The following is an 18,876-nucleotide window of genomic DNA, read 5'->3' as shown; positions in this document are numbered from 1 at the left end:
TTTTATGCTATTGTGGCCATAATTAAATATGGCTATGCAGCTCAATGCAATAACTTGCTTTACTTTATCTCCATGGCACAACATAGAGGAATGCGACACTCTTTGTTTTCACTCCCGTGCCAAGAGGAAGTGCTGTTTTCCTTGTCCCCCCATCTCCTCTCGCCATGTTCTCCTCCACCAAAGACCATTTTAAGACATGGCTTGCAAAGCAAAACCAAGGAAACTCGCAAATGACTTTAGGTTCACTTTTTTGTTCCCCATCTCTGCTGAAACAACCCGCTTAACAGTCCGAAAAATAAAGCAGGAGACTCTCTCGCTCTCGCTATGTCTCTTGCTCTCTGTCCCGCTATGTCTCTCTCGCTCTCACGCTCGGACTCTCGCTCTCTGTCTAACTCTCGCTCTCTCTAGGAGGGGGAACTACTGGAAAGAGGGTCAACAGAGTTTGTTCCTGTCTCTTTCCTGTCACTGCGGTAGGGGGCTTAAAATAGGACTGGAAGACAAACTGAGGCGACATCTTCCTGTTGACTCGTTTCCCTTCAGCGTTAGAGCACATCCTATTGAGGGCAACTCTGTACCCTACACCAACCTACATATCTGCCTGCTCTGGCCCTATTGACCCACAGACATGACAGATGATCCTGGACCATCCTGTGACCTAGTACAACATCCTATGACATCAGTATTGGGTCTATGACATCACACTACATCCCTATATCCCCTATGTCCTATTTTGTATGGTCATCTTATGACATGAACGGTATGTCCTGTTACATCATGTGTCGGAAATCGAAGGACATCAATGATCAGTCTGTGTCAAGTTATTTAAGTGGAATTATTATGCATTGCCATAATACAGATACCTATGCCCGAAAGTCCTAGCATTGTATATTTCCGTTGTACTTTGACACCATGTCCTTGGTAACAGTCCCAATGAGTAAAGTGTCGAAGTGAAAGTGGTTCTTCTAAATATATTTTTTAACGTAATGTCAACGTGTTGTTGCTCCCGGCTTCCATCTGTTAACAATAAATTGTCCGTACAGTTAATTTAATATACTTGTCCTTGAGAACAAAGTAAAACACAAGCAGGTATACTAATCACTATGTACAGTAAATCATTCCCTCGCAGCTTGGCACCAATGTAACATCTCCATATTTCTAAACCTGGGAACCAGTGAACAGGATGAGTGACAGTGGACAGAGGGCGAACTCCCACTCTCACCCCAGGGTCCCTAATCTGATTGTGCTAATTGAACACAAGGGATTTGTGACAGTGGCCATGTGTCCAGGGCTTTAGTAGGATTCCTCTTATCAACCCAGCCAAGGATAACCTCCGTTCTCACAGGGGTCAGAGTCTGTAGAGCCCCTTACTGATGTTGGTCTTGCAGTGGGTACAGTATGTAGACAATGATATACAACACTAGGTGATCATCACCAGGTATCACTCATTGATGCAACTCCTGTCGGGACCTGGCTTTCAGGGCTGAGCCATTGGAACAGGGACAGATTATTCTGCGATGTGTACAAAACAGTAAGAACAGCTGCTCTTTCCATGACATGGTGAATCCAGGTGAAAGCTATGATCTCTTATTGATGTCACTTGTTAAATCCACTTCAATCATGGTAGAAAGAGAGGAGACATGTTAAAGAGTGTGTATGTGTACCATTGAGAAGGTGAGTGGGCAGGACAACATATGTAAGTGCCTTTGGACAGGGTATGGTAGTAGGTGCCAGGCGGGAATTATAATTATTATATTCAGCCCAAGGGCACAACGACCACTGGCCGCAAAAGCATGTTTTTTTAGCGGGCATTATGGCCTCACAAAGGGGATGCAGCTGGTAAATTCGAGGCATTATCAAGTGCTTGTCAAATTGTGTATGAGAGACTGATGAAGTGTGTACAGCCTGAGCAAAAAAACAAAGCAGAGCTCATGCCTTTCATGCAACTTTTTTAAATCACCATTAGTCGCATCATTCAGCCTTAAAATGTATAAAAAATCTAAACATATATAGCCCAACAATTGTATCACAACTAAAGTTACGTAAAAAACTCTAAATTAAGCATATTGGAGGACCTATTTCTTTGTTAATTGCTCATCACAAAGTAGCCACATGTACACACTCCATCAAATCATATGGAGAAAATATCCTTTCTATTTTATTCAGCTATGTTCAATTGTATTCTTCATACCATAAAATAATGCCACATGAATTCTAAGAAAATCTTGTCTGCTAAATGAACTAGTGTAGCCCACAGCCATATGGCATAACCAGATCAGAGCCTAACATAAGGACAACTCAGAGTAGGCTATTCTGTTCTTCTTAAATAGACTACATTTTCTTCATATCATGTTTCTTTAGACCTGTCTAAAATAAATAATGGATTTTTGATGTGTAGGCTATATTACATGGATTTATTAGACTTTTAAAATTGTAGATGTTCCAAAGGTCTGCATCAGTGGCCTGTATGGAAGTGTAACGAATCTCCTCTTTGTCTAAGGGAGTGTAAGAAGGATCGGACAAATTTACAGCGTGGTAAGTGTCCGTCATAATTTATTGGCTGAACGCACAAAAACAAAATAACAAAGTCAAATGGAAGAAACAAAATAGTTCTGTAAGGTGACATACACTAAACAGAAAATAACCACCCACAAACAAGAGTGGGAAAACAGGATACCTAAGTATGGTTCTCAATCAGAGACAACGATTGACAGCTGCCTCTGAATGGGAACCATACCAGGCCAACAGGAAGCCAGGAGATAATGTCTTCATGTTAATTAAAGGTCAATTACCGTGAGACCAGCAGTTATTTGCTTGACAATCACTGGCTGACAAAATGTCATGACCGCCACAGCCCAACTCATGGTCACATTTTATTTGGATAGTCCGAATAGTCCATCTGTAGATGGACGACCCGGATGGTACATCCTTTATTTAAAGGAGGAGATCCAGCAGATCCAATTTATATCTTGCCCTGTTTATCAAAACTGCTGGAAGAACGTATCAATAATCAATTTAATGGCTTTCTTGTCTATAGTAATCTCTGGTATGCAATCTGGTTTCTGCTCAGGTTATGGATGTGTCACTGCAACCTTAAAGATCCTAAATGATGTCACCATTGCCCTTGATTGTAAGCAATGTTGTGCTGCTATTTTGATAGACTTTGCCAGACCATTCCATTCTTGTTTGTCAGGTAAAGAGTATTGGTGTCTCTGAGAGGTCTTTGGCATGGTTTGCTAACTAACTCTCCCAAAGAGTGCAGTGTGTAAAGTCAGAACATCTGCTGTCTCAGCCACTGCATGTCACCAAAGGAGTACCCCAAGGCTCGATCCTAGGCCCCACGCTCTTCTCAATTTACATCAACAACAAGCTCTCTCAACCATTTATATGCAGATGATACAGTCTTATACTCAGCTGGCCCCTCCCCAGATGTTGTGTTAAATGGTCTACAAAAAAGCTTTCTTAGTCTCCAACAAGCTTTCTCTGCCCTTATCTTTGTCCTGAACACCTCCAAAACAAAGGTCATGTGGTTCAGTATGAAGAATGCTGATGCGTGATATTTTGGCGATGTCGGACATGTAACTGCGTTGGAACTGCCAAGGCGTTTTTATCACTTCTGTTGAAGGAGATCTTCATACCGCACGTGCCAGAGGTGAGTGACATGAGACAAGGAAGATAGAACATGTCAAAAAATCATTGTAAACATATGGCTTGACAAATAGTAGGGAGGAAATACATTTCAAACATTTTCAATTTTCTAGATCTTGGGACTGGGTTTTCTCATGTCCTTGGTCTCAAAAGTTCTTTATGGCATAACAATGGCCGTCTTCTTGGGCATATAACCTACTCTGCCAATTAGGCCTACACTATGCAAGCAGTGAAGGAACAACTGTTGACTTAATAAAAACAGTATAAATTAGATATTGAAGATTGATCTAACATAAACCAAATTATTCATAAAAGTAGCCTAATGAAATGTTCTTGAGCTGTTGCGTATAGGGCATTACAAGCATTTAAAAACGAACTAAAAACCTCATCTCCATGCGGATCAGGAATCTCAGGACAACATTTCTAAATGTAATTGAACCAGTATGACTCTGACTCTGTAGGGAAACATCTAAATTCCACTGTTTTTTATGCAATTAGTGATTCTTATCAAAACAACGACAACATATATTCAGATAAGACTAAATAGGCTACGGTCCAATGTGACACGATACGCTGTTTGGTCCTTGAGAAGAGTGAAGCACTAAGAGTTGATATCATGCAGGGTTAAGTTCCTTGTAATTACCCTGGTTTTTCTACACCTCTCCGCTTCTTTCAAAATCCAGAAATTCCAGATTGGTTTGGCATAAACAAACACTTTGGTGATTTCCTCCCACTAAACCCTTGCATGAAAGAGAAGGCCACTGAGGGTAATCAACTATTTAGGTGTTTGGAGTACGTTTCAAAACTGAAGGCCATATCAAACCAAACCACATACCGTAATGGCCTCTTGCATGTTCGGAAATGTAACCCGGTATGATTATTCAATATCCTTATCCTAATATCCTTTCCGTTCCAATTACTATTCAAAACCACATTCTTCATCTCCTCGCCTGTTCTCAGAGTTGTAGAAGCACACCTCTGCAATATGCAACCAGTCAGAGATGGCGAGATGGAGGTTATAGTGCATCCATCATTGAGATTGTTCCCTGGGAAGACATCGCCCATAGGTGAAGTGTTGTCACCGAGCTCCTTGAGATCTCAGTTTTCTCTCTGACTGTACTACTAACTTTCCCCTATTCTGTCTTTACCATGTAGGTCACAGTGAAGAAATCCCACCAGAGTTCTCCTGCCGTTTTCTCTGCAGGTAAATACTAAGATATGAATAACGGCATGCACACGCAGGCATTTGTGCAAGCCCACATTTATTTTCTGTGTTGGGAAAGGTTGATTATATCTAGTGTCAATAAACTGCGTAAAGGTAGAGAAAACAGGTTTTTAACGTGTATTAATGCTTAAACGTCATTCATAGATGTGTAATAGGTGATTATTACATACTGTAATATTCCTCAAATGTCTGGTTCACCACAGCTTTAAGAGTGTTGCAATGACAGTAAAGGCTTGCAGGGCATTTACGTTGACTTTGTGGCTGGAAAATCCAATACTTGTAAAGGTCTTCCCAGAAAAGGGACGGGAAGGGGGGGGATCTTATCATAGTGCAAATGTGTAACTTATCGTAGTAAAGAGGAAGTAGTGTGTTGCTGACTCATAACTTGGCGAGCAGCCAACATTAGCTTACGTGAGACAAAGACACTGCTGCCTTGTGCTTGTCCATTAAACATGACATGACATAAACATAGCAGTTGAGAGAGTGACATGGTTTAAATACCGTGCCACACTGAAAACGGTCAGCATCATAGTGAAACTGAGATGCGGGGGATTATAGTTTGGGATAAAGTCTGTCCTATATATAACTGTTTTGGTAGGACTAAATGTCAGATGAAATCCCTGTGACATGCTTGAATAGTTTCACAGTGGCAAAGGTAATGATTGTGTGGAATAACTAAACAGATGTGGAACAACATTACTTACTAATGTGGCCAAATGTATTCACTCGGTCTGGGCTAAGTATGTTGCCTTCAGCAGCTTGTTATGGGAATATCTTAAGAATCTCAGTTCTCCGTGGAGGAGGAAGTCTGAGGGTCTCAGTTTCAGTTCTGTTCCGTCAGGAGAACCGTGTTCCTTAGAACGTCCCTCAACAACACCTCTTTAGCCTCGTTTTAACACCTGTCACCCTGGGATTTCCCCCTTTTCCCAATCCACTATTAGATTGGACAGAGATTCTGGTGAGTCAATGCTGATGCAGTCAAAGAGGAAGTTCAACCGGATGTTACTGTTTATATCTTCAGAAACATGGCACAAAAATGTGTTTAGTTGAGTCCCAATCGTATCCAGTAATTACTACTTATTGTAAATCTTCAGGTCAGACTGGAGTTCGTTAAGTAAAGAAACCAGTTTCAACTGAAGGGACTTGGAAAATCCCTCTCGTAAGGCATTTATTTATATTTTTTTAAACAGGTTGATGTGTAGATGATAAATTTTTACATTACATTTAAGTCATTTAGCAGACGCTCTTATCCAGAACGACTTACAAATTGGTGCATTCACCTTATGACATCCAGTGGAACAACCACTTTACAATAGTGCATCTAAATATTTTAAGGGGGAGGGGGTGAGAAGGATTACTTTATCCTATCCTAGGTATTCCTTAAAGAGGTGGGGTTTCAGGTGTCTCCGGAAGGTGGTGATTGACTCCGCTGTCCTGGCGTCGTGAGGGAGTTTGTTCCACCATTGGGGAGCCAGAGCAGCGAACAGTTTTGACTGAGCTGAGCGGGAACTGTACTTCCTCAGTGGTAGGGAGGCGAGCAGGCCAGAGGTGGATGAACGCAGTGCCCTTATTTGGGTGTAGGGCCTGATCAGAGCCTGGAGGTACTGAGGTGCCGTTCCCCTCACAGCTCCGTAGGCAAGCACCATGGTCTTGTAGCGGATTTCAACTGGAAGCCAGTGGAGAGAGCGGAGGAGCGGGGTGATGTGAGAGAACTTGGGAAGGTTGAACACTAGACGGGCTGCGGCGTTCTGGATGAGTTGTAGGGGTTTAATGGCACAGGCAGGGAGCCCAGCCAACAGCGAGTCAGTAATCCAGACGGGAGATGACAAGTGCCTGGATTAGGACCTGCGCCGCTTCCTGTGTGAGGCAGGGTCGTACTCTGCGGATGTTGTAGAGCATGAACCTACAGGAACGGGCCACCGCCTTGATGTTAGTTGAGAACGACAGTTTGTTGTCCAGGATCACGCCAAGGTTCTTAGCGCTCTGGGAGGAGGACACAATGGAGTTGTCAACCGTGATGGCGAGATCATGGAACGGGCAGTCCTTCCCGGGAGGAAGAGCAGCTCCGTCTTGCCGAAGTTCAGCTTGAGGTGGTGATCCGTCATCCACACTGATATGTCTGCCAGACATGCAGAGATGCGATTCGCCACCTGGTCATCAGAAGGGGAAAGGAGAAGATTAATTGTGTGTCGTCTGCATAGCAATGATAGGAGAGACCATGTGAGGTTATGACAGAGCCAAGTGACTTGGTGTATAGTGAGAATAGGAGAGGGCCTAGAACAGAGCCCTGGGGGACACCAGTGGTGAGAGCGCGTGGTGAGGAGACAGATTCTCGCCACGCCACCTGGTAGGAGCGACCTGTCAGGTAGGACGCAATCCAAGCGTGGGCAGCGCCGGAGATGCCCAACTCGGAGAGGGTGGAGAGGAGAATCTGATGGTTCACAGTATCGAAGGCAGCCGATAGGTCTAGAAGGATGAGAGCAGAGGAGAGAGAGTTAGCTTTAGCGGTGCGGAGCGCCTCCGTGATACAGAGAAGAGCAGTCTCAGTTGAATGACTAGTCTTGAAACCTCTGATTTGGATCAAGAAGGTCATTCTGAGAGAGATAGCGGAGAGCTGACCAAGGACGGCACGTTCAAGAGTTTTGGAGAGAAAAGAAAGAAGGGATACTGGTCTGTAGTTGTTGACATCGGAGGGATCGAGTGTAGGTTTTTTCAGAAGGGGTGCAACTCTCGCTCTCTTGAAGACGGAAGGGACGTAGCCAGCGGTCAGGGATAAGTTGATGAGCGAGGTGAGGTAAGGGAGAAGGTCTCCGGAAATGGTCTGGAGAAGAGAGGAGGGGATAGGGTCGAGCGGGCAGGTTGTTGGGCGGCCGGCCGTCACAAGACGCGAGATTTCATCTGGAGAGAGAGGGGAGAAAGAGGTCAGAGCACAGGGTAGGGCAGTGTGAGCAGAACCAGCGGTGTTGTTTGACTTAGCAAACGAGGATCGGATGTCGTTCTTCTTTTCAAAATGGTTGACGAAGTCATCTGCAGAGAGGGAGGAGGGGGAGGGGGAGGAGGATTCAGGAGGGAGGAGAATGTGGCAAAGAGCTTCCTAGGGTTAGAGGCAGATGCTTGGAATTTAGAGTGGTAGAAAGTGGCTTTAGCAGCAGAGACAGAGGAGGAAAATGTAGAGAGGAGGGAGTGAAAGGATGCCAGGTCCGCAGGGAGGCGAGTTTTCCTCCATTTCCGCTCGGCCTTCCGGAGCCCTGTTCTGTGAGCTCGCATTTCGTCAAGCCACGGAGCGGGAGGGGAGGACCGAGCCGGCCTGGAAGATAGGGGACATAGAGAGTCAAAGGATGCAGAAAGGGAGGAGAGGAGGGTTGAGGAGGCAGAATCAGGAGATAGGTTGGAGAAGGTTTGAGCAGAGGGAAGAGATGATAGGATGGAAGAGGAGAGAGTAGCGGGGGAGAGAGAGCGAAGGTTGGGACGGCGCGATACCATCCGAGTAGGGGCAGTATGGGAAGTGTTGGATGAGAGCGAGAGGGAAAAGGATACAAGGTAGTGGTCGGAGACTTGGAGGGGAGTTGCAATGAGGTTAGTGGAAGAACAGCATCTAGTAAAGATGAGGTCGAGCGTATTGCCTGCCTTGTGAGTAGGGGGGGGGAAGGTGAGAGGGTGAGGTCAAAAGAGGAGAGGAGTGGAAAGAAGGAGGCAGAGAGGAATGAGTCAAAGGTAGACGTGGGGAGGTTAAAGTCGCCCAGAACTGTGAGAGGTGAGCCGTCCTCAGGAAAGGAGCTTATCAAGGCATCAAGCTCATTGATGAATAAATGAAGAGATGTTTTCATGCCTCTTTATGGAAATACGTCTGTGGCTTTGGTAGTCTCCCCACTGTTAGATATGGCTGACAGTATACCTCTTCAAGTCAGATGCCTAATCGTAAGACACTCACATACACTAACTCAAGAAAATATCACGGCCTAGGGCTGGATTCAATCCGTATCACTGATGTTCAGCGCTCTAGCGCAATTGAAATGTAAAGATCATTTCGATTTGAGCTGACATGTGCAGCGTTTACCACGAATGCAGTCTCCACTAACGTGGGAGCATTGCCTTTCAATTTCTATCACCCTGTAGAGCAGCTCTTCAGCGCTACGGATTGAAACCAGACCGTAGTACATGTAAGCCTGTCTTTGTCATCCATGTGTAAGCCATTAACTCCGCTCTCTACTTGTTAGATGCTTACATATTTGCTGAAATGGCAAGTTTAGGTTTTTCCAGACTTGGGCCTTGATGGTAAAAGTTGTGACTGTAAAAGCATTTGTTTTTACATAGGAAAATGGAAGAACTGACATCTAATGACCAAGTCTTTGACATACAGTGACCACCCAATGGGCACGGACTTCAATTGGACGTGTAGAAACAATGTTAATTCAACTAGTGTGTCCAAAAGCCCCAAGCAGGGAAAACCAGTGTAGTTTACAATAGTTACACAGCGTGACTCATTACAAAGGAACACTGTGGTTTCCCAGTACCATGATCAAGGGACAAATACCTTTAGCGCCACATCAGATATGAGCCTGCATCTGGTGCTCGGTGCTACAACAAATGCCCAATGATGCGGACGGGATTGTAGGTGCTTCTTCGTCAACATTGAGGACCCGTCTTTGAGAATGTGTTGAAACATTTACAGAAATGTTGAGACATCCAAATGGGAATTCAACCCAGACACGGGACATTATCCAGAGTGCAAAGAGTACCGGTGTATTGGATGACGCACGGGATGCTGTTTACTCAGATATATAGTGGCCACGGGGAACATAGATGCATTACCTTGGAAATTCAATCTGGCCCATGGAGGAGGTCTTACTTGGAAATGGACTTAGTCAGATTGGAGACTATTCTGGAATGAATGAAATCACTCGAAGACTGAGGCCGGGTATTTTCATATCTGCCTTATACATTATTCACACAACAATGATTAAGTGTTTAGAAAAGCAGGAGGAAAAAGGCTTCGCACGCTATCTTGTTTCCTTTCAATACTCCCCCTTTAGTGCAGACCAACCCATGCCACAAAAAGCTAGCAATCTTTTGGGGACCAATGATGTGTGTATAAATCATTGGTTTAAACAGACTGAACCAAAACCTTAGGCTTTTGCTGTCTCTCCCATTGTGTTCCAGACTTAACTCATTTATCCAATATGGTATTTTCTTTGCCCCAGACTCCCACACTCAAGGCCTAAAGTTACCTAAGTGGAGGGTCGCTCACTTACCTTAACGTCTTTTTTTTCCTTCTGCGCTTGAGACCTGTGGGGCAACAAGGGCGTAACTCCAACCCACACCCCCACCACCATCACCCCCAGTGTGGTGGTGGGGAGGTGGTTTGGCAGTGACGGTGCCCCAGCAATTTGCGCAATTAGGGTCCCGGGGCATGGCTGTCAGCCCCCAGCGCAGCGCGGGGAGGGTCCATGTCAGCCTGCTCCTTGCTAATGAGCCGATCGCCTTCCATTCAGACGCTCAATAATTAAGAGCTGGTCCTCTTCCAAGAAACCTTCTCCTCCCCCGCCATCTGTCAGCGAGGCAAGCAAGGAGCACGCTCCGTATTGTTCTCTCCTCAGCTTTATTGTGCATGATTTTCTTCTGTAGCACTTGATTTAGCGCCCACTTCCAAATGAGAAGAGAAATCTCAGCCTGGCACTGAACCGTCCCCTCGGAGAGGGGGTAGCTGGGTTTGGAGCCGTCACAGAGTTATGTTAAGCACTTTGACTTTGAGGTGCGTTTGTGTTGAGGAAGGAGGAGTCATTTTATAATCCATCGTTTGGTGCAGGGGAGAGACACTTCTTCAACTGGGAAATGTGTGTAAACAAGCAACAAACATGCCACCCTGCCCAACCCCCTTCCTAGCAGCACCTCACAGATGTCACAGATGGGCCCTGCTCCAGGGCATTACTCGATTAAAAGGGCTTCCACAGCGTCCAACACCGTAGAGCCACCCCCTGCCCACCTGGTGGCCCCAGCGCCCCTTTACCTTTTCATGTAGCTCCCTTGTGTTAGCTGGAAACTTCATCATTAGCTGAGGGAGGTAGGGGAGGGCTTACAAGCCCCAGGAACCTCCTGGCCTCAACTTGTGCCCCCCATGGCTGCCCTTTCATCTGGATGGCATCTTCATTAGCCAGAACTGCTCAGTGCATTGTGGGGACAGGGTGGTGCATCATGGTCTGATGGGCCTCGGGATGTTGGATGGGATTTTGGGATACAGTGTTTCATCTGGATTTTCGTTGTTGTAAATTGTAGTTTAGATATGCTATACCAAGACAAGCTAGTGGATAGTTATGGTGTGTAATGGTTGTGGTTTGGAGAGTGGTCTGTATCCTGGTGGCCTTGGAGTGGGACCTCAAGTCAAGAAAGTAAAAGGTGATCTTGTTTAGACAGGGCATTGATGTGTCTGAAGTGAGGTTTTGGAGATAGGTAGTTGTAGCAGAGGGGCCCCACTGTTATTTCCTGTGCCTGTCGCATTGAGTCTGGTCTCTCTTGCACTCCACTGGCCCGGAATGTTCTCCCTTCATTATCAGCCTGACCCAGCCCTGCAGGACACCCCTTCTTCAGCTCCACGTAACTCCCCCACCCAGTTCCAGTCCCAGCCCCACAGACGAGGGGGGAGACAGACAGGCCAACAGACTCCCTCACCACGGTTTATTGACCCAGTTTGCGGCTCAGGTCGCATGGCGGGAGTTGACCAAGAATGGCGCCTAAATGTATGAGGGCGCCAGCGAGGACCACCAACTGAGGGAAGGGATGTGGTGCACCCTGGTGGAGCGCCATCCTCTTACATAATGCATTATTATTTACCCATATTAATATTGGTCATTGTTATTAATCGAAGGGTAGCCTACCATTTAGACATATATATATATATATATATATTTTTTTTTTTTAAATCATCAACTGTGAGGTATTTTTCTTATTGTTATTAATTTCTCAGGAAATACAGGGGGTATAATGAAGACAACTGGCTGACAACCTGGCATGACACTAAACTGCTCTTCCTGTTTTTTAAAGTTATGTAACATAATGTCTATGCCTAACCTGACATGACATATAAGACAATTGAAAATGGTGTAGTTTTCCAGTTCCGACAGACTTAGAGGTTCTCTGCCTGTGATGCCTTTAGTTTGAGATGAACGGAACACGAACCAGAGCTGACCTTCCCATTCACTCAGACTGAGGACGGTGTGTACAAGTCTTTTATCAGCCATGGCTGGGCAGGGTCAAAGTTCAAATAGCCAGGAACACTTCATTCTTTCCCAATTGGCACACTGCCCAACCCAGCCTCTGACATGCTTTCACTTTCATTGCTTGTGGCACCAAGGACAAAACCGCCCCGAGGGAAAGTTTGTCCAAATTACTCAAAACGAAAGAGGCGGGATTTCCTTAGCCCGTTTTTATATTTAAAAACTATTGTTCTGTTAATCTGTTCTCTGCAGTTAGTAGTTGCTTTGGAGAGACAGGTTCCAATCAAAGCCTGTCTTGTTGGTTATTCATTGCCTTCTGTTGTCAGGGGCATTAAAAAGCCATTCGTCTTAATGCTTTTGAAGGTTAAATGCATAAAATGGCCAAACAAAGTTCCCCATGAGTGACTACTAGAAAGGCACATGTCATGAAACGGAGCCTAGGAGCCTAGATAGTTTCACTTTTCTGGCTGGTATCAGAAAGTGAGATGGAAAAGGTGTGGAGTATAGGAAACAAGAAATATAGAACATAAATGAAAGATAAACATGGAATAATCTCCTATCATAGAATAAACATTGTGAAGGAATCCATCAATACTTCATCTTTGGTGCTGAAAGACTATTGGCACAGAACAACGCATGCATGTCAAGAGTCCAGACTGCTCAGTTTACTGTACCACTACCAGGTCTACAGAACTTTTCTCGATCCTGCAAATTTGTGCTGAATGCAACTCACGCCTTTGGCCATTTGAAATACTCCCGATGTATTATTGTACATGGGTCAACTTCTCATAGGGAGAAAAAAATGTATGGGGGCTCTGAGTTACTGCTGTCCGTTAAGATAAACAAAACTTTAAGTGGTGACAAATGAGATGTTATCTGGGAAAAATGCCAGCTCTCCAAAATGAACAGCCTGCAAAATGTAGAAGCTGCTTACTTGTGTAACAATAATAATAAGCATTTGTATAAGGCCAGGATTCAACCCGAGGCACGGTATACAGCAGCACACTGGACAGCCGACAATGTGCTAAATTTGAGTCTTCTTTGTGCTGTGTGCGTGCGTGCGCGCGTGTGTGTGTCCAGTCTGGAGGAGCTGGGCGTGCTAACATCTAGTGAACCACCCTGCATGTTCACCTCTGCCACCAATGAGGAATTGAACAAGACAGGAGAAGAAAAGCCCTCGCTCTCTCACTCTCTCACTCGTTGAGTGGAGAGCACTGATTGGACCACTCGGATACCCTTACTTCCTCACACTGTACATTCCGATATGGAAGGAATATCCAGCTCCATCCAGTATGTGTTAGTGCTGTGGCTCCTGAGTGTGTGACTCGCCACATACGGTGTATGTTAACAAGTAATAATAGAACAAGACATGAGGAGCAGCTTGCTAATGTCTCTCTTGGGCACTTAGGAGTTTGATCATGAGGGCTGAGAGGTCTTTTCTGGCTGGCTGCTTTGACATGGAGCCCTTTGGCATCTAGTCAGTCGTCCTGGTTACATCTCTCATATTTCCTTGTGTTATTACCCTACTATTTGGTTGAATGAAGGTGACCTGAATTGATATATCTAGCTATTTTCTGGGTGTGACCGCAGTAGCAGAGTGGATGGGTTTGATGTCTATTTCATGTAAGAGATTGTGAGACACTCCCCATTGCTTATGCAACCCAATACATTTGAGAACTAAATAAATCAGCTACAAGGGAGAGATGTTTGTTTTACGATAGGCATTTGTAGACAGAAAAGGGGCATTGAATTGTTTGCTTTGTTATTAGTGTTGAAATTTGGTGTGAGTAGGCCAACTAGAATGTTATTGTTGTTGGGAGCAATCTTTCTCGCCCACAAAGTCTTTTAACGGTTCAAATGTGAAGTTCAGCTAAGAGAGGGATTCAAACAGTCTAGAACTATATAAATACATGAGCAAGGCAAGCATCACTGTTGCCGGTAATATAAACACATTTAAACCGTTGCTGACAAATTATCAGCAAAAATGTGTGTCATCCAGGATGCACAAATTGTGTGTTTTTGTTGATGAAGACAAATACACATAATTGTGTTGATGTGGAAACGTGTTGCCTCAAATATTTTATAAACGTCATTGAAGATCTGGATTTTAGAGCACCAGGTTCATTCAGAAGGAGCCGTTTCCAATGGACGTGGATCCTTGAGTCAGATGAACTATTATCTAAGAATGGTTTGGGAAAAGCAGCATGCCGAATATGCAGACCAGTTCATTGACTCATGACACACAAACCAGCTTTCCAACTGATAGTTGATAACCTCTCAGAGCTGTCCCATACTAAAACAAGACTACTCACAATGCACACTGTCCTGCTATGCTGTAGCAGCCCATGGTTCCTTGATATCTGAAAAGGGATGGTGCCATCTAGTGTCAAATGACCACTGTAACAATGTCTCCAAAGCATGTTTGATTTGCGTGTAACATTGTGTTGGACAGTATAGTGATTGTCAAGCTACTCAGGAGCATACAGGCTAGTAGCCTATTGTAATCATTAGGCTAAAGATTCCATTATGTAATGGATTAGTGTTGGCAGTAGGCTATTAGTGATAATAAAGCCATAATGCAAATATATTAATCAAAGATCCACTTTGCTATATATAATGCTATCCATTCTGGATAGTAAATCCAGGCTGTTGATAAAATTAGATATCAATCTTGGAGGTCTGTTGTAAGAACAGATCTGGTTGAATTAGTGTTCTTGAAAACATATAAATCACGACCCCATTGGTCATTTGGTCCCTTTGGTTTAACAGCGATTGGATAGATATGATGTCTATCATTAGCCGTGAACTGACTGAATTGACGTTCAATATACCCTTGCTCTAGTCGAGGATACAAACGTTGATTTCATAGCTACAGTCGTGTATAAATTCTAAATGACAGGCATTGGGAAGTTAACAGGAAAATCAGAAGTTCTGGGACGTGATATTTGTGTGTCGAGTGAAGCAGATGTTATTGTTTTCTTTTCCGTAGAAATGGGCTCGACAAATTCCACCCTGTCAAAAATTCCAAACGTCGAAGAATTAATGCAAGAAACGGGTTGTAAGTTCTCGGACGGGTAGGACTGTAGTTTAAGCTACTAGAAAATGTGTATTTAGATTGTCATGATTGTACAATAACGTCATTGTTTATGCCAAATTCGAGGACACATCTTCGAGAGTGGGCGTATAACGGGATTTCATTATGAATGTTTCTGTGACAGCTATATGGAGCCCAGTTTTTCAATTCCTTCTATTGCATTTTTTCCCAAAATGTTTTAGAGCGCAGATATTTTCAAATGTGTCCAAATTATTAATAGCTTTCACAAACATAAGAGTTATGTTTGACAGGTGGGCAAATTGCGCGCACAACTTTGTCTGACCAAAATACTCATGTGTCTTACCCAACAAAATACAGTATTGAATATCTAAGCTTTGAACAGAGACTTATATTGACATATGCATGTGGCTTTGAGAAGTTGTAGGTAAATTAATAACTTGGCGTTTAGGCTACACAAATGCTACACAAACACAAATGCTTGAATAATTCATGGAGTGTTTAGTTGAATGCAATCCAGAGCAATGAACTGGCCTTGTTGCATATATTGATTCAATGATTTGGTGTGCCGCTGTCCTGCCCAATACTAATAATAATAGCATGAATCGATGGTTCTCCTGTTTTCTCTTTAACATAGTCACCCCTGCACACATTGTTCGACTTTATGACCGTTTCGAAGCATTGGACAAGGAAAAGACAGGCCATCTCCGGTACGTGGTGGGACCATGTCAGCTTTATGGAGTTGACCAGTGTTGACTAAAACCGTGTCATGTCATAATAATGATAATCATGTCTGAATGTCCTTGTCTGAATGTCCTGTATTTGTTTTATCCCCGTTACTGTGAAGCCCACAGGATTTTGGAGCCATTAATAGGTTGGCGATGAACCCCATCGGGGATCGGATCATTGGGGCCTTCTTCTCTCCAGGGTATAGAACAGCATTTCTTACAGGTTTGAGTAAAATTGCTGACTTGATTACCTCACCAATTAAATGGTAAAGTGAAGGTTAATGTCCATTTTCACTGTAATATAAAAGTCCAGGCTTTTTGTAGGTCTCCTTTAAAAAAAACAGAGTGCACAATCAACAAGATTAAATATTGATTGAACTTCTGCAATTCTGTGCAACAATAAACATATTTTTAAAATGTTTTGTATCCATGTATCCTGTACATTTGGAATGCAAGCAGATTTTGGTCTTAACATAATCTCACTCTTAGACAGGAAACAGTGGACTTCCACTCCTTTGTGAGGATCCTGGCCCACTTCCGACCTGCGGACCAAAAACGTCCCAAAGATCCCAGTATGCCTGAACCTGTCAACAGTAGGACCAGTAAACTCAAGTGTGAGTCCTCTGGCATTTTTGTTGTTGTTGTGGTTGACTCACATAATAGATTTTAGCATAAATTCAACTCAATCAGATCCCCCCCTGGTTTTCTCCTTCCATTCAGTTGCCTTCCAACTATATGACCAAGATAAAGATGGAAAAATCTCCAGAGCTGAGCTTCTACAGGTCCGTAATAACTGTTAGCTTTACTGACAATAATACTCTGTATGGTGAGCAACACACTATACCACTAATAGTTAGTGATGTAAATTGTTTCTCTGTTGTAAACCAGGTCTTGTATGTCCCTACAATTTATGGCTGAAATGCCTACACCCTATACCAGAGGTATTCAAATCTTACACTATGAGGTCCGGAGCCTGCTGGTTTTCTGTTCTACCTGAAAATGTATTGAACCCACCTTTTGTCCCAGGTCTAAATCAGGCCCTGATTAGAGGGGAAGAATGAAAAAAAAGCAGTTGAACTGGTTTCATAGTCGGGATTTAAATTTTGAGGGCCCTATACAATAGAATGAAGCCATCCTCCATGGGTTTGGGATGTGATTGACAGCTGAGGGTGGTTGACAGGTGCTGCGGTCCATGCTGGAGATGCAGGTGACGGAGGAGCAGCTAGAGAGCATCGCCGACCGCACCATCCAGGAGGCTGACCTGGACAAGGACGATGCCATCTCCTTTGAGGAGTTCCGCAAGGTACCACCGGCTAGAGCTCTAAGACTGACTTATCAACATGGTGCATTGCAGCACAGGGCACCCAGAATACTACGACATGCAAAGTTCATGCCCATAGAAAATGATGTCGGCCATTGCTCAAACAGCATACTGTACATTGTACGTTGACAGTATTTTGCCCATTCTCTCTCATATTCAGTGGCTGCATTTGCTTATAGCAATATAGCAATTCCACCATTCCATTCAGTCTAACTTTGGCTGTTCCTTCTCCTTACAGTCCCTGGAGAAGGTGAACATCGACCACAAGATGAGCATTCGCTTCCTGCGCTAGCTAGAGTGGTTGCACTGGGACAACTGACTGTTCATGGAGATGTTGCCCACTTTGTGTTTACTCATCCCTCCATGGTAAAAACAAGGCTTCTGCAGGGAAATATTACTGATTCCTTTAACTGGATGACTAACACTAAATACCTTAAATGACTGAATAATATGCTGTAACCTAATATGTTGTTTACAGCAAACTGGAATATGGGCATCATGCTCCAAAGTCTAACTGTACTAGAGGCCTACTGTATAACTACATAGTAACTGCTTTTATATAATACAATAAAATGCCATTTAATAATAATAATTATGCATGGGACTTATTTAGTGGTAATCAAGGACACAAAGTCGCCTTACAATTGTAGAAGCAAAAAAAAACATGTTCGTTTTGACAGTAAGCTTTTATGAAGGGAAACAGATACTTGAAATTCATTTTTTGAAGTACACTATTTTTTGAAGTACACTACCGGTCAAATGTTTTAGAACATCTACTCATTCAAGGGTTTTTCTTTATTATTACTATTTTCTACATTGTAGAATAGTAGTGGAGACATCACAACTATGAAATAACACATATGGAATTAAACAAAAGAAAGTGTTAAACAAATCAAAATATATTTTATATTTGAAATTCTTCAAATAGCCACCCTTTGCCTTGATGACAGCTTTGCACACTCTTGGCATTCTCTCAACCAGCTTCACCTGGAATGCTTTTCCAACATTCTTGAAGTAGTTCCCATATATGCTGAGCAATTGTTGGCTGCTTTTCCTTCACCCTGCGGTCCGAGTCATCCCAAACAATCTAAATTCGGTTGAGGTCGGGTGATTGTGGAGGCCAGATCATCTAATGCAGCACTCCATCGCTCTCCTTCTTGGTAAAATCGCCCTTACACAGCCTTGAGGTGTGTTGGGTCATTGTCCTGGTGAAAAACAAATGATAGTCCCACTAAGCCCAAACCAGATGGGATGGCATATCGCTGCAGAATACTGTGGCAGCCATACTGGTTAAGTGTGCGTTGAATTGTAAATAAATCACTGACAGTGTCACCAGCAAAGCACCCCTACGCCATAACACCTCCTCCTCCATGCTTTACGGTGGGAAATACACATGCAGAGATCATCCATTCACCCACACCGCATCTCACAAAGACACGGCAGTTTGAACCAAAATTCACCAATTTGGACTCAAGACCAAAGGACAAATTTCCACCAGTCTGTCCATTGCTCGTGATTCTTAGCCCAAGCAAGTCTCTTCTTATTATTGGTGTCCTTTAGTATTGGTTTCTTTACAGCAATTTGACCATGAAGGCCTGATTCACACAGTCTTCTCTGAACAGTTGATGTTGAGATATGTCTGTTACTTGAAGTCTGTGAAGCATTTATTTGGGCTGCAATTTATGAGGCTGGTA

The 18,876-nt window shown here is 43.7% G+C and overlaps 1 protein-coding gene across 2 annotated transcripts; it reads left to right on the top strand.

The window, feature by feature from the left end:
• The first annotated feature begins 14,834 nt into the window (after positions 1-14,834).
• On the top strand, positions 14,835-18,040 carry LOC123993980 (calcineurin B homologous protein 2-like). 2 transcript variants are annotated; one of them, XM_046296467.1, is made up of 7 exons: positions 14,835-15,139; positions 15,771-15,843; positions 15,981-16,061; positions 16,351-16,475; positions 16,582-16,643; positions 17,042-17,164; positions 17,421-18,040. In XM_046296467.1, the coding sequence occupies exons 1-7, from the start codon at positions 14,974-14,976 to the stop codon at positions 17,472-17,474; spliced, it is 684 nt and encodes a 227-aa protein (XP_046152423.1). In that variant the 5' UTR covers positions 14,835-14,973; the 3' UTR covers positions 17,475-18,040. The 2 variants fall into 2 exon arrangements, with proteins under 2 accessions (XP_046152423.1, XP_046152424.1); XM_046296468.1 differs by lacking the exon at positions 15,771-15,843 and having other exon boundaries at positions 14,835-15,155.
• The last annotated feature ends 836 nt before the right edge of the window (positions 18,041-18,876 follow it).

This window comes from Oncorhynchus gorbuscha, linkage group LG13 (genome assembly GCF_021184085.1).
Source record: "Oncorhynchus gorbuscha isolate QuinsamMale2020 ecotype Even-year linkage group LG13, OgorEven_v1.0, whole genome shotgun sequence".
In the NCBI taxonomy this organism is placed as follows: Eukaryota; Metazoa; Chordata; class Actinopteri; order Salmoniformes; family Salmonidae; genus Oncorhynchus; species Oncorhynchus gorbuscha.
Note: the sequence above shows the minus strand (reverse complement) of the source record. Positions and strands in the feature narration are given on the sequence as shown.